This window comes from Canis lupus, chromosome 19, assembly GCF_003254725.2.
Source record: "Canis lupus dingo isolate Sandy chromosome 19, ASM325472v2, whole genome shotgun sequence".
Taxonomy (NCBI): Eukaryota; Metazoa; Chordata; class Mammalia; order Carnivora; family Canidae; genus Canis; species Canis lupus.
In genome coordinates, this window is record NC_064261.1 from 24130364 (window position 1) to 24147003 (window position 16640).

Below are 16640 nucleotides of genomic sequence, written 5' to 3' on the forward strand. Positions count from 1 at the left end.
CCCCACAGGGAGCCTGCTTCTGCCTTTGCCTATATCTCTGCCTTTCAGTGTCTCTCATGAAAAATAAATAAAATCTTTTTAAAAAAATGCATTTAGTTTTGGAGGTTTCTTGAGTTGTTTCACCTGTTCAGGATTATGTTCATTTTAGCACTAACTTATAGATAACTTATTTTTCTTGGTAATTGTGGCCCAGTATGTTGGCTGTCATTTAAAATTTAATACTTACGTTTTGTGAAATAGCTGTTCAGGAATATAAACTGGATGAAATTGCAACTGGATTTTTTGTTACAGGTGCTTCTTCTTTCCTGGTCTCAATAAAGACAGTGTTTACCTGTAGCATACAGAGTCCATAAAATGTGTACCTAGTTGATCTCATCTGGGATTTCTTTTTGAAGCAAATTCTGAAAATATAACAAATACTGTATAGGAATACACATTTAATTTTCATTTACCTGTACACACAAAACCTTTGTGCCCATGTCTATGTCAAGATAGGTAATTGAAACATTTAAGAAATTCAGGAAAATAGTAATGCGAAAGCTATATATTGAGCACTTAATATTTGAAAGACAGTGTCCTGAGCACTATGTATATACACACACTTGATGAGTGGGAAATTAATATCTTGTTTTTATAGATATGGATAGTCTCAGAAAGGTGATATGTCAAGGTTGCAACTGCTAGTTGAGTGATAGAGCTAGAATTGAAACACAGTATTTGCCAACATCTGTAATTCCCAAACTTTTCATTTTTACTGCTATACCCTATAGGTTATTTTTAAAAGCCAGGCTTTTGCCTCTGTGCAGTAAATAAGTGTTAGAAAAGAAGTTTCTTTCAGTTAACATTTCAGACAGACCTCCTTTATTCTTAGTATTGCATACACACACACACACACACACACACAATTTCCACCACACATACATACAGATACTGATATTTTAAAGGTATTTACATACTTTTTGCTCATTTAACACGACATTTTTTTATTTTTAGGGAGAGCTATCCAAAATCACGAATGCCTAGGGCACAGAGCTATCCAGATAATCATCAGGAATTTTCAGGTTAGACTATCCATATTCTAAATGTTTAAATATGTCATTAAATAGTGCTTTGCTGAGAGGGAGAAGGGAATTTTTTTTAAAAATGAATAAAAATGTGTAAATGTGTTTATTATTAGAGATGTTTGACTTTTTTGTAACATATAACTTTCTTATGTCTCAGTAGACTATGATAACCCTATCTTTGAGAAATTTGGAAAAGGGGGAACATACCCAAGAAGGTATCATGTTTCATATCACCATCAAGACTATAATGATGGTAAGTTTCTGGCAATTAGACCACAAGAACAGCTTGTTAAAAATCTCAAAAATAATCAAAATTTAAAAATATCATACTTAAATAAACCAGTAGAAATAAATTCATTCGTAAATCACTTACTTTTCTACTTAAAACAATTTTCGAAAGGAATTAACTAACTAAAACTGTAGTTACATCTTAGGGTTAGATTATTATTAGATGTTATTAAGTTGCCCTAAGGCAACTTACGTTACCTAGGGTTAGGGCAACTTACCTAATAATACTTACCTTTCCCTCAAAAGAAAAGGTGTAATTAAAGAATGATATTAATTAGAAAATTACTCCTTGATGATGAAATTCATACTTGCATTAAACTTTTATGGAAAAAATTGCTACCTATTAATTTTCCAATTTTTGTTCTTATAATTGGAAATGAGAATAAAGTACATTTTTTCCTCCTTCTTATCCAGAAGTGAGGGAGTACAATGATTTTTTTGAATGTATGCATGTTTTAACAAGAGATTGCTTGAATTTATATTCAGATACTATTTTTTTATCAACTCTTCATTTTTGCTTTTTTAACCTTTCCTCTTCCTTGTATTTTCACTTTTGACTTCATGATCCAGTGTTAAAAAGGATATTCCCTTGAACTTTATTTTTTATTATTATTATTTTTTTAAAGATTTATTTATTTATGATAGACATAGAAAGAGAGAGAGAGAGAGGCAGAGACACAGGAGGAGGGAGAAGCAGGCTTCATGCCGGGAGCCTGACGTGGGGCTGGATCCCGGGACTCCAGGATCACGCCCTGGGCCAAAGGCAGGCACTAAACCGCTGAGCCACCCAGGGATCCCCTCCCTTGAACTTTAAAAGAAAATATTACTCTTAAGTTTAAAACATGTAATCAAATAACCATTGCTATTTCAGTGTCTTAACCTTAAATCTAGTCACAAGACAGACTTCTGTACCTTATGTCATAAATTTAAATACTTTCAATTATAACATGAATAAAAGTCCTAAGGTAATTCTGTTTTGATTTTGTAGGTCGTAAAACTTTTCCAAGAGCTAGAAGGACTCAGGGGACCAGCTTCCGGTCTCCTGTGAGTTTCAGTCCTACCGATCACTCTTTAAGCACTAGTAGTGGAAGCAGTATCTTTACCCCAGAGTATGATGATAGTCGAATAAGAAGAAGGGGAAGTGACATAGACAATCCTACTTTGACTGTAATGGACATCAGCCCACCCAGCCGCTGTAAGTAATAGAAATTGACACAGTGAATGTTTTGCAGAAAAAAAAAAAAAAAAAAAAAAAAAATATATATATATATATATATATATATATATATATTTGTAGATCCAGGATTTTGTAGATTATAGATTATGTAGATCTGGGATTCTTTCAGGTATCAAATTCTTAAAAGAATTGCTTTTAATCTTTCTTGTAATGTAACTCTGCTGGTAATGAATTCTTTTAGCTTTTGTTTGAAAAAGGCCTTTTTTTCCTTTTATTTCTGAAAGATTTTTTTTTTCTGGGTACAGAATGCTGGGCAGTTTTTGTTTTTTGTTTTTGTTTTTTTTTTCTGTTAGTGCTTTAAAGCTATTGCTCCATTATCATCTTCTGGCTTTTGTATATTGTTTTGTTTGTTTGTTTTGTTTTTTTGTTTTTGTTTTTGTTTGCTTTTGTATACTTTTTGAGGAAAGGTCTGATGTAATGCTCATCTTTATTCTTCTGCATTTACTTAAAATTTATGTACATATATTTATGTATATATTTATTCTTTATTCTCCCCTCTGGCTGCTTTCAAGATTTTCTCTTGTTAGAATGAGACTGATATTCTTTATGGCTTTCTACATTGTAAGCAGATGGAAAACTAATTACAAATATTGCTGCAATAAACACTGGGTGTTATACTATATGTTGGCAAATTGAATTTAAATAAATTTTAAAAAGGAAATTAGAAAAAAATGCAAAAAATTATTGCTGCAGTAAAGATTAAAAATAGTGCATCTGACAATCAGTGGTACCTTGGATTCAGTGAAAGATGCTTTACATTTTTAATGGGGAGCAGATATAATCTCACTGGAAAAAAGATGTGGGGATATATGAACCTTATTTGTGCTTAGAATTCTTGGAAAATTTACAAAGTGGTGATCATTATGAATTTGGATGATTATGATTTTCCCTTATATCCAAGTGTATTCAGTTAAGGATATCATTAATACAGTTTACTCATTTAGTTTGTAACTATTTGTGTGCCATCTGGCTATTCCATTTTAAGAAAACATTCTTTTTTAGCACCTCGTGCTCCAACAAACTGGAGATTGGGCAAACTGCTTGGCCAAGGAGCATTTGGCAGGGTCTACCTCTGTTATGATGTCGATACAGGAAGAGAATTAGCAGTTAAGCAAGTTCAGTTTGACCCTGATAGCCCTGAGACCAGCAAGGTAAGAATCACTGCACAAGCTACTTTGTCACATTTATAAAAAGCATTTTTACTAAATATAACACAATAGAATTTTTGTTTTTTCTTAATACAAATTATTTGCAAAACAAATCCATATATAATTAGATATATTTGTTTACTCTGTACTGTGATTTTTTTTTTCTCTTTTAGTGCTCCGTAATGTTCCTATCTAATTTAGGGTTGCTTTAGTATACCATCAAGGACTGTTATAAAAGTTACTGTTTAGAGACTTTAAAATGTTTATTCCTTGGGAAGTAAAAATTTCAGAATGAAATCACCTCGATGGTCCATGAAGTTCAAATGTTTTCCTTTTAACTAGCAATGCTATAAAGACTTAACAGTGAGTTCTGTCTTTCAGGAAGTAAATGCACTTGAGTGTGAAATTCAGTTGTTGAAAAACTTGCTGCATGAGCGAATTGTTCAGTATTATGGCTGTTTGAGGGATCCCCAGGAAAAAACACTTTCCATATTTATGGAATATATGCCAGGGGTAAGTTGTTATGTCCTTTAAAAATAGACATTTTCTCTTTAAAGTCTTAGTTGAGGAAAGAAAAACAACAGAACTCTGATTATAAAATGTAAAGTAGTTAAGGACTTTAAAGACATTTTGAAAGTTTTAAATTAGAGCTATGTAATATAATTTTTTTTTGTATCTTCATTTTGTAGTTCTTAACTCATTTAAAAAAAAAAAAAGCTGAGGTATACTAAAGTTATAGGTACCATAGCAGTCCATACTCAGATTTCCCTAAATGCTCTTAAAATAACCGTAATAGCTGGTTTATCCAAACCAGGATCCAGCCCAGGACCACACATTACCTTTAACTGTTATGCCTCTTACTTCTCTTTTAACTTAGAACATTTTTTACATGACATAGGTTTGACAAAGAGACTGGGCTAGTTCTGTTGACAATCTCCTCTCATAGATTTCTCTAATTGCATCCTCATGGTAGTGTTTAATTTGTTCCTTTATTCTCTTATTTCCTATAAACTCCAAGTTAGATCTAATATCTAAATTAGATTAAGATTCAGCATTTTTTATTAGGTGCATCTGTGATGCATTCTAATGATGCTGTGCATCTCGTGTTGCATCGCATTAGGAGACATACAATTTCTAATGGTTCTACTGTTAGTGATGCAAAGATTGAGTGCTAGGTTAGGATGATCAACATCCAGATTTCTCCAATGTAAGGTTTTGTTTATTCCTGAGGACCAGAAAGTAATCTGGGCTATTAGCACATAAGACTATCTAGTTCCTGGGGTGCCTGGGTATTTCAGTCGGTTAAGTGTCCAACTCTTGGTTTCAGCTGACATCATGATCTCAGGGCTTGTGAGATTAAACCCTGCACCCTACATTCAGCTCCATGCTCAGTGGGCAGTCTGCTTGAAGATTCTCTCCGTCTGCTCCTCCCCCAACTCACATACTCACGTGCTCTCTCTCTCTCTCTCTCTCTCAAATAAATAAATCTTTAAAGAATAAAAAGAACACAGTTTCCAGTTCCTTTTCAAACCATCCTTTTCCAGGTTTTTAATACAGATTGGTAATCATTGCCTGAGTCAGTAGTTTCGGTAGGAGCTGCAAAATGTGACTTGCAAACTGTCATTCCTTCTATGTTGTTTTTAGTATTTGTAGAGTACATTTTAGTATTAATGATTTTCAAGATGGTGGTATATTTACTCATTTAAAAATACATGCATTCGTATAATTTAATTGGTAGTATATATGGTATATTACCTGATTTGATTTATGGGTCTTTAAGTAGATTTTTTTAAAGATTTTATTTATTTATGAGCGGTACAAAGAGAGAGAGAGGCAGAGACATAGGCAGAGGGAGAAGCAGGCTAACCGCTGAGCCACGCAGGTTTCCCTAAGTAGATTGTTTATTAGAATTGTATGTTTCATGTACAAGGTTGCAGTTTAAGCTATGGATCTGTAAAACTATGGATCAGTATCTGATAGTCATAGTCTTAATCATCCAGTTTCATAAGATCAACAGTTAAGTTTACTTTCTTATTATCATGAATAATTAATTAATTTTTTATAGTGACACAATTGTTTATAGTTACACATCACTGCTACTTTGTATTTTCAAAGATCCTGTTGACAAAGTAAATTAGTTTGTTTTTTAAGTACCTTTGGAAAACAAATTTGTGATGGAAATATCAGTACTCACAGTGAAAGTAAATTATGATGGCATTGCCCAAGAGAATATATTAAAATCACGAAGGCTATGTAGCAAAGTTGGAAGAAGTAAGAAAAAGAATATAAAATGCTTTTAAATAGTAATGAGGCTATTTTAAAAATATCTGTATTTGGACAAGGACCCAAGAAACTTGAAAATGTGTTATGTTGAGATTATGATTGATTTTTCTTTTATTTAGATTTCCATTACTGTTTGGGCAATAAATATCTGAATTAGAAATAAAAATTAAGGCATGCCTGGGTGGCTCAGCAGATAAGAGTCTGCCTTTGGCTCAGGGTGTGATCCTGGAGTCCCCAGATCGATTCCCACATCAGGAGCCTGCTTCTCCCTCTGCTTGTGTCTCTGCCTCTCTGTCTCTCTCATGAATAAATAAATAAAATAGTTTTAAAAAAAGAAAAATTAATTCTAAGTGTGAATAGAGACCCACATTATTGAAGATAAGATTAAATGGTTTAATTGGCTAGAACTGATTTACATCACAAATGGAGATGAGTAATCTTATAGATTTAGGAATCTTAAGACTAAGGTGGTGTATTCAGGAGAGATGTTAGTTCATGTTTCTCATTAACTTTACTTGGTTTTGTAAAGGCAGCTATCTCTTCAAAGTATAGGTTGTCACTGAAATCATTTTACTAAATTAATAATAGTTCATCAGTCTTAAAATGAATTACACATATGCCAAGCATAGGCATATATGGGCCAGATGTACATCATCTTAGACATTACTGAATTTCTAAGTTTGTGAATGATGCTATATAATTTTTCTCATTAAATTTAGTAGGATGGGGGTACCTGGGTAGCTCAGTGATTGAGCATCTGCCTTTGGCTCAGGTCGTGATCCTCAAGCCCTGGATCAAGTCCCCCATTGGGCTCCCCATGGGGAGCCTGCTTCTCCCTCTGCCCGTGTCTCTGCCACTCTCTCTCTCTCTCTCATGAGTAAGTAAATAAAGTCTTAACAAACAAATAAATAAATAAATTGAGTATGATCCATCTCTTTGTGCAACTAGATTTCATGCTTTGCCAAAATTGTTACTGCTTTTCAGTTTTCTCAAATACATTCTAGTCCTTAGTTTATCTAGAACTACTTTCAGAATAGAACCATAACGTTATTTTCAGTACCTGGACTAGCAGATGATTTCTCTTTTTGTGTGACACACACACACACACACACACACACACAATTTTTAGCTGGTACACTACTTTGCAACCCATTCTCCTTGTTCACACTGAGGAAAATAACTTTTTTTTTTGTTTTTTTTTTATTTTTACATTTTTTCCTTTTCTATTATTTTTTTTAAGATTTTATTTATTCATGAAAGACAGAGAGAGAGAGAGAGAGAGAGAGAGAGGCAGAGACACAAGCAGAGGGAGAAGTAGACTCCATGCAGGGAGCCTGATGTGGGACTCGATCCCAGGACTCCAGGATCACGCCCTGGGCTGAAGGCAGGAGCTAAACCACTGAGCCACCCAGGGATTCCCCGATAACTGTTTTTTTGATACGCAAGAGTAAATAGCGCTGATGGAGCTGTTAGCAGCTGTAGGCCATTGGTCCAACTGCCCAAAGCCCAGAAAAGCCTTAAGTTCACCAGTCATTTTGCTGCCTATGAGTGTTTGGGGGCTTATTATTTGGACAGCTCAGTTCTAGCTGTGTTGTTTTGTGTATTACTACAAGGAGAGACACAATTAGTAGACTGAACAAACAAGCCACGTTGACTTATAGGTATAGGTACTTGGCTGCCTAAGGCTTTCCACACATGTGTTTGCATGTTTGAGTCAGTAGAATTAATCTTGCTGTCCCTTCAAAGATTGCTCATGAATAGCAGAAACAGCAAATGGTTAAGCATGTAAAAAGTCTAAGGATCTACTTTCATGTGACATAGTACACTGTTGGTCAAAACTCAAGGAAGGGCAGAATCTGTTTAAAAAAGAAAGATTGGGCAGCCCCGGTGGCGCAGCGGTTTAGCACCGCCTGCAGCCTGGGGAGTGATCCTGGAGACCCAGGATCGAGTCCCACATTGGGCTTCCTGCATGGAGCCTGCTTCTCCCTCTGCCTGTGTCTCTGCCTCTCTCTCACTGTCTCTGAATGAATAAATAAATCAATCTTTAAAAAAATAAAATAAAATAAAAAAGAAAGATTTTTGTCTCTCATAATCCTTACTGAATTTCCAAGTTTGTGAACGATGCTTATATAATTTCTCCCATTAAATTTAGTAGAATGGGGGTGCCGGGGTGGCTCAGTGGTTGAGTGTCTGCCTTTGGCTCAGGTCGTGATCCTGGGGTCCTGGGATCAAGTCCCACATCGAGCACCCTGCAGGGAGCCTGTTTCTCTGTCTGCCTATGTCTCTGCCTCTCTTTCTATCTCTCTCATGAATAAATAAATTTTTAAAAAAAGTAGGACATATAGAGAAGAGCAAGTAGGAAAAACAAAAATCCATTCAGGGCAAAAAAAGCAAGATTTTAAATAACATGATTGCAAGGACGAGATAGAACCAATATAGTCATGGAAAAAATGGGCATCAGTCAAAAAATAGTTTTAAAGGCTTCTTTCAGCTGTGACCATACTCTTCCACAATTCTAGTCAGGGAATATAATAGAGTTTATGTTAAATTAGATAGCATATAATATCCTTACTGAGAATTCCTGTACTCTCCCAACTAAAGCCTCCCACTCATAAACTACAGATCCTTTTAAATATAAAGATTTAATAGTGATTTTCATTTCAAACCATACCATAGTTTTCTTTTTGGTTTCTTTTATCTTAGGGTTCAATTAAGGACCAATTAAAAGCATATGGAGCTCTTACTGAGAATGTGACTAGGAAATACACTCGTCAGATCCTGGAGGGCGTACATTATTTGCACAGTAATATGATTGTTCATAGAGATATCAAAGGTAAGTAATAGAGTATTTTTTTAAGAACCCAGTTATTTTTGTGAATCTGAATGAAACAAGCGATAGGATTAAGAAATTTAACATCTAAGTTAATACATCTACCTTCAGAACATCTTAGGAAATAATTTTGCTTTCTCACTCACTTAGTCAATATTCTGATTAGTCCTAATGTTCACATCTCTACAAGTGGGTAGCTTATCTGTGTGGGGATGTTCACATAAGCAGTAAAGTTCAAATGATCATAAAAAAGAGACCTTGTTTTCATAAATCAAACATAGGCATTAGAATATAGGGGTTAAGAGTGAAGGCCCTGACACCAGATGGCCTGATGCAAATGTTTTTTTTAGATTTTATTTTATTTATTTTTTAATAAATTTAATTTTTATTGGGGTTCAATTTGTCAGCTTACAGAATAACACCCAGTGCTCATCCCGTCAAGTGCCCACCACCCAGTCACCCCCACCCCCTGCCCACCTCCCCTTCCACCACCCCTACTTCATTTCCGAGAGTTAGGAGTCTTTCATGTTCTGTCTCCCTTTCTGATATTTCCACTTATTTTTTCTCCTTTCCCCTTTATTCCCTTTCACTATTTTTTATATTCCCCAAATGAATGAGACCATATAATGTTTGTCCTTCTCGATTGACTTATTTCACTCAGCATAATACCCTCCAGTTCCACCCACATCGAAGCAAATGGTGGGTGTTTGTCGTTTCTAATGGCTGAGTAATATTCCATTGTATACATAAACCACATCTTCTTTATCCATTCATCTTTCGATGGACACCGAGGCTCCTTCCACAGTTTGGCTATTGTGGACATTGCTGCTATAAACATCGGGGTGCAGGTGTCCCGGCATTTCATTGCATCTGTATCTTTGGGGTAAATCCCCAGCAGTGCAATTGCTGAGTCATAGGGCAGATCTATTTTTAACTCTTTGAGGAACCTCCACAGAGTTTTCCAGAGTGGCTGCACCAGTTCACATTCCCACCAACAGTGCAGGAGGGTTCCCCTTTCTCCACATCCTCTCCAACATTTGTTGTTTCCTGCCTTGTTAATTTTCCCCATTTTCACTGGTGTGAGGTGGTATCTCATTGTGGTTTTGATTTGTATTTCCGTGATGGAAAGTGATGCAGAGCATTTTCTTATGTGCTTATTGGCCATGTCTGTGTCTTCCTCTGTGAGATTTCTGTTCATGTCTTTTGCCCATTTCATGATTGGTTTGTTTCTTTGCTGTTGAGTTTAATAAGTCCTGTATAGACCTTGGAAACTAGCCCTTTATCTGATACGTCATTTGCAAATATCTTCTCCCATTCTGTAGGTTGTCTTTTAGTTTTGTTGACTGTATCCTTTGATGTGCAAAAGCTTCTTATCTTGATGAAGTCCCAGTAGTTCATTTTTGCTTTTGTTTCTTTTGCCTTCGTGGATGTATCTTGCAAGAAGTTACTGTGGCCGAGTTCAGAAAGGGTGTTGCCTGTGTTCTTCTCTAGGATTTTGATGGAATCTTGTCTCACATTTAGATCTTTCATCCATTTTGAGTTTATGTTTGTGTATGGTGCAAGAGAGTGGGTCTAGTTTCATTCTTCTGCATGTGGATGTCCAATTTTCCCAGCACCATTTATTGAAGAGACTGTCTTTCTTCCAGTGGATTGTCTTTCTTTCTATGTCGAATATTAGTTGACCATAAAGTTGAGAATCCACTTCTGGATTCTCTATTCTGTTCCATTGATCTATGTGTCTGTTTTTGTGTCAGTACCACACTGTCTTGATGACCACAGCTTTGTAGTACAACTTGAAATCTGGCATTGTGATGCCCCCAGATATGGTTTTCTTTTTTAAAATTCCCCTGGCTATTTGGGGTCTTTTCTGATTCCACACAAATCTTAAAATAATTTGTTCTAACTCTCTGAAGAAAGTTCATGGTATTTTGATAGGGATTGCATTAAACGTGTAAATTGCCCTGGGTAACATTGACATTTTCACAATATTAATTCTTCCAATCCATGAGCATGGTATATTTTTCCATCTCTTTGTGTCTTCCTCAATTTCTTTCAGAAGTGTTCTATAGTTTTTAGGGTAGAGATCCTTTACCTCTTTGCTTAGGTTTATCCCTAGGTATCTTATGCTTTTGGGTGCAATTGTAAATGGGATTGACTCCTTAATTTCTCTTTCTTCAGTCTCATTGTTAGTGTATAGAAATGCCACTGACTTCTGGGCATTGATTTTGTATCCTGCCACGCTGCCAAATTGCTGTATGAGTTCTAGCAATCTTGGGGTGGTGGCTTTTGGGTTTTCTATGTAGAGTATCATGTCATTGGCGAAGAGGGAGAGTTTGACTTCTTCTTTGCCAATTTGAATGTGTTTTATTTCTTTTTGTTGTCTGATTGCTGAGGCTAGGACTTCCAGTACTATGTTGAATAGCAGTGGTGAGAGTGGACATCCCTGTCTTGTTCCTGATCTTAGGGGAAAGGCTCCCAGTGCTTCCCCATTGAGAATGATATTTGCTGTGGGCTTTTCATAGATGGCTTTTAAGATGTCGAGGAATGTTCCCTCTATCCCTGCACTCTGAAGAGTTTTGATCAGGAATGGATGCTGTATTTTGTCAAATGCTTTCTCTGCATCTATTGAAAGGATCATATGGTTTTTGTTTTTTCTCTTGCTGATATGATGAATCACATTGATTGTTTTACGAGTGGTGAACCAGCCTTGTATCCTGGGGATAAATCTCACTTGGTCATGGTGAATAATCTTCTTAATGTACTGTTGGATCCTATTGGCTAGTATCTTGTTGAGAATTTTTACATCCATGTTCATCAGGGATATTGGTCTATAATTCTCCTTTTTGGTGGGGTCTTTGTCTGGTTTTGGAATTAAGGTGATGCTGGCCTCATAGAACGAATTTGGAAGTACTCCATCTCTTTCTATCTTTCCAAACAGCTTTAGTAGAATAGGTATGGTTTCTACTTTAAACGTTTGATAGAATCCCCAGGGAAGCATCTGGCCCTGGACTTTTGTGTCTTGGGAGATTTTTGATGACTGCTTCAATTTCCTCCCTGGTTATTGGCCTGTTCAGGTTTTCTATTTCTTCCAGTTCCAGTTTTGGTAGTTTGTGGTTTTCCAGAAATGTGTCCATTTCTTCTAGATTGCCTAATTTATTGGCGTATAGCTGTTCATAATATGTTTTTAAAATCGTTTGTATTTCCTTGGTGTTGGTAGTGATCTCTCCTTTCTCATTCATGATTTTATTAATTTGAGTCTTCTCTCTCTCTTTTTTTTAATAAGGCTGGCTAATGGTTTATCTATCTTATTAATTCTTTCAAAGAACCAACTCCTGGTTTTGTTGATCTGTTCCACAGTTCTTCAGGTCTCGATTTCATTGAGTTCAGCTCGAATCTTTATTAACTCTGTTCTTCTACTGGGTGTAGGATCTATTTGCTATTTTTTCTCTAGATCCTTTAGGTGTAAGGTTAGCTTTTGTATTTAAGTTCTTTCCAGTTTTTGGATGGCTGCTTGTATTGAGATGTATTCCCCACTCAGGACTGCTTTTGCTGTATCCCAAAGATTTTGAACAGTTGTATCTTCATTCTCATTAGTTTCCATGAATCTTTTTAATTCTTCCTTAATCTCCTGGTTGACCCTTTCATCTTTTAGCAGGATGGTCCTTAACCTCCACGTGTTTGAAATCCTTCCAAACTTCTTGTTGTGATTTAGTTCTAATTTCAAGGCATTATGGTCTGAGAATACGCAGAATAACCAATCTTTTGGTATCGGTTCAGACCTGATTTGTGACCCAGTATGTGATCTATTCTGGAGAAAGTTTCATGTGCACTTGAGAAGAATGTGTATTCAGTTGCGTTTGGACGTAAAGTTCTGTAGATATCTGTGAAATCCATCTGGTCCAGTGTATCATTTAAAGCTCTTGTTTATTTGGAGATGTTGTGCTTAGAAGACCTATCAAGTGTAGAAAGCGCTAGATTGAAGTCACCAAGTATAAGTGTATTATTATCTAAGTATGTCTTAATTTTGGTTATTAATTGATATATTTGGCAGTTCCTACATTCAGGGCATATATATTGATGATTGTTAAGTCCTCTTGTTGGATAGATCCTTTAAGTATGATATAGTGTCCCTCTTCATCTCTCACTACAGTCTTCAGGATAAATTTTAGTTTATCTGATATAAGGATGGCTACCCCTGCTTTCTTTTGAGGACCATTTGAATGGTAAATGGTTCTCCAACCTTTTATTTTCAGGCTGTAGGTGTCCTTATGTCTAAAATGAGTCTCTTGTAGACAGCAAACAGATGGGTCCTGCTTTTTGATCCAGTCTGAAACCCTGTGCCTTTTGATGGGGTCATTAAGCCCGTTCACGTTCAGAGTTATTATTGAAAGATATGAGTTTAGTGTCATTGTGATACCTATTCAGTCCCTGTTTTTGTGGATTGTTCTATTGGACTTCTTCTTAAAGGGGAATTTTAAGAGTCCCCCTTAAAATTTCTTGCAGAGCTGGTTTGGAGGTCACATATTCTTTCAGTTCCTCCCTGTCTTGGAAGCTCTTTATCTCTCCTTCCATTTTGAATGAGAGCCTTGCTGGATAAAGTATTCTTGGTTGCATGTTTTTCTCATTTTGGACCCTAAATATATCCTGCCAGCCCTTTCTGGCCTGCCAGGTCTCTGTGGAGAGGTCTGCTGTTAATCTGATACTTCTCCCCATATAAGTTAGGGATCTCTTGTCTCTTGCTGCTTTAGGATCTTCTCTTTATCTTTGGGATTTGCAAGCTTCACTATTAAGTGTCGAGGTGTTGAACGGTTTTTATTGGATTTAGGGGGGTGATGTATTTCCTGGATCTGAATGCCTGTTTCCCTTTCCAGATTAGGAAAGTTTTCAGCTAGGATTTGTTCAAATACATATTCTGGCCCTCTGGGCCTTTCGGCGCCCTCGGGAACCCCAATTAAACGTAGGTTTTTCTTCCTCAGGCTGTTTATTTCCCTTAATCTGTCTTCATGATCTTTTAATTGTCTCTTTTTTTCCTCAGTTTCCCTCTTTGCCATCAACTTGTCTTCTATGTCACTCACTCATTCTTCTACCTCGTTAACCCTTGTCATTAGGACTTCCAGTTTGGATTGCATCTCATTCAATTGATTTTTAATTTCTGCCTGATTGGATCTAAATTCTGCAGTCATGAAGTCTCTTGAGTCCTTTATGCTTTTTTCTAGAGCCACCAGTAGCATTATAATAGTGCTTCTGAATTGGCTTTCTGACATTGAATTGTAATCCAGATTTTGTAACTCTGTGGGAGAGAGGACTGTTTCTGATTCTTTCTTTTGAGGTGAGGTTTTCCTTCTAGTCATTTTGCTCAGTGTAGAGTGGCCAAACACAAGTTGTATTGGGAAAAGGAGAAAAAGAGAGAAGAGAAAGAAGAAAAGAAAAAGAAAAAAAAAGAGAAAAAAAGAATAAAAAGGGCGGGGGGGGGGGGGGGTAAAAAACAAGGGGGAGTATCCTGTGATTCTGTATACTGTAAATCCCTCAACTTCCCCTGGAACTTTCCAGTGCTGCTTGGTCAATAATTTGTCGTGTCCCCCCCCCCCCCCGTCCCCCCCCCCCCCCCCCGTCTAGCTGGTCTTTCGGGGGGAGGGGCCTGCTGTGATTTTCAGGTGTTAGCACTTGGGGGAGCTGCTCAGCCCCCTGCCTGTTGCAGGGCTTAGTGAAAGATGTTTAAGCTGTTTATCAGGTGAGGCCACAGTGAGGCTCAGTGGGGGTTGTTTTTCCTGTGAGGCCCCAGGAGGAACAACAGCAGTGGGTTGGCCAGCGCTGGAGCCCTGGATTCAGCTCCCGCAGTAACTACAGAGCTCTGAGTCTGCAGGGGCCTGGATGCTCCTGGGGCGGGGCTGCTGATCTGCTCAGCTGGGGCAGGAGTGTCCTTGCTGTCCTGTGCCCTCCTGGCTTCTGCCTGTCCCGGGGGGAGCGCCGGATCCTGGGCTGTGTCCCCGACGCCCTGTGCTCCTGGACCTGCGCTGTTGGATTCCCTCTCCCAGATGCGCAGCCTCCTCCATGCAGAGCCTCTGCGGGAGCCGCCTCTGAGCTGCTCCCAGGGCCGCACAGCCCCCTCCGCGTGGAGCCTCTGCTGGAGCCGCCTCCGAGCTGCTCCTGGGGCCCCTGCCATGCATGCGCTGCAGCACTTTAGGGAGCTTGGTTACGGGGTGTGGAGCACTCTCCCCGGGGCGCAGTTGCTGTTAGTGTCCCCGGGAGCCTGAGGGCATCCCCACCGCTTCCGGGGTCCTGCTCTAACTCCCTGCATGCACCTTTCCGCCGGGAAGATTGGTGCAACTCCTGCTTCTCCAGGTGAGGCTTTCCTGTCCTGGGGACACTCGCCCCGGCCTTAGCCTGGTCCTTGCGGGGCCCCTCCCCTTGGAGGCCTTTTGTTTCTTTATTTCTTTTTTCCCCATTTTCCTACCTTGATAGAAGCGTGAACTCTTCTCACTGTAGCATTCCAGCTGTTCTCTCTTTAAATCTCAGGCTGAATTCGTAGATTTTCAGGATTATTTGAAGGTTATCAAGGTAATTTGGTGGGGACAGGTGACTTGGGGACCCTACTCTTCCACCATTTTGCCCTGCCCCCGCAAATTTGGGCTCTATCACTGTGTGACCTTGGACAGGATACATAATCTCTCTGTGCTTCAGTTCCTCATTTTTAAGGAGGGTAATAATAGTGTCCAACTCATAGGATTTTTGTAAGGATGAGTTAATGTGTATAATATGCTTAAAACATTGTATTTAGAAAACACTTGAAAGTTAGCTATGATGATGACATACTTGATATTGAGATCATATTTAAAGCCATGGGAATGGATGCCATTACCTACGGAGAGAGTAAGAGGAGGGAAGAAGAGACACTGAGCTTTGATGAACTCCAACTCAGTTAAACCCACTTTTAAAACTCTAAAATAGGGGCAGCCCCAGTGGCTCAGTGGTTTAGTGCCGCCTTCAGCCCAGAGTGTGGTCCTGGAGACCCGGGATCTAGTCCTGCATCGGGCTTCCTGCATGGATCCTGTTTCTCCCTCTGCCTGTGTCTCTGCCTCTCTCTCTCTCTTTCTCTCTGTGTCTCTCATGAATAATAAATAAAATCTTAAAAAAAAAAGTCAAAAACAACTGTTTTCAGGGATCCAGTATGTAAGGAAAGGGCATGACATGAGACCAAAGCAGTTGGCAGAGGTGTTTCAAATTTGAGAGTGCTTAAAACTTTGTACTGTAGAGCATACCCAGAGATCTCGTTCTATAAATACTGCGTTGTGATCCATATTTAATGATCACTTTATTTAATCAGTCAGTAAGGATAAATATACACACACACAGTTGACCCTTGAACAACACAAGTTTGAACTCTGTGGGTCCAACTATTTGTGGATTTTTTTTTCATTAACTGCAGTTCTCTAAATGTATTTTCCTTACGACTTTCTTAACCTTTTCTGTAGCTTACTTTATTGTAAGAATACAGTATATAATACATATAATATACAAAATATGTGTTAACTGTATATTATCAGTAAGGTTTCCAGCCAACAATATGCTATTAGTAGTTAAAATTTCTAGAATTTTTGGAAGTTATATGTGGATTTTCTTTTTCTTTTTTTATATGTAGATTTTTATTTTATTTTATTATTTATTTATTTTTTAATTTTTATTTATTTATGATAGTCACAGAGAGAGAGAGAGAGAGAGGCAGAGACACAGGCAGAGGGAGAAGCAGGCTCCATGTACCGGGAGCCCAACGTGGGATTCGATCCCGGGTC

The 16640-nt window shown here is 37.8% G+C and overlaps 1 protein-coding gene across 6 annotated transcripts in view; it reads left to right on the forward strand.

The window, feature by feature from the left end:
• MAP3K2 (mitogen-activated protein kinase kinase kinase 2) overlaps window positions 1-16640 on the forward strand; it is a 93493-nt gene that overhangs the window by 62913 nt on the left and 13940 nt on the right. For 5 of the 6 annotated variants that reach the window (XM_025435976.3, XM_049097378.1, XM_025435975.3 and 2 more), the window contains exons 10-15: window positions 994-1061; window positions 1222-1317; window positions 2341-2547; window positions 3592-3740; window positions 4119-4250; window positions 8724-8853. In XM_025435976.3, coding sequence (XP_025291761.1) covers window positions 994-1061; window positions 1222-1317; window positions 2341-2547; window positions 3592-3740; window positions 4119-4250; window positions 8724-8853 — 782 coding nt within the window. The remainder of the gene's footprint in view (window positions 1-993; window positions 1062-1221; window positions 1318-2340; window positions 2548-3591; window positions 3741-4118; window positions 4251-8723; window positions 8854-16640) is intronic. The other variant, XM_025435977.3, reaches the window with a different exon arrangement.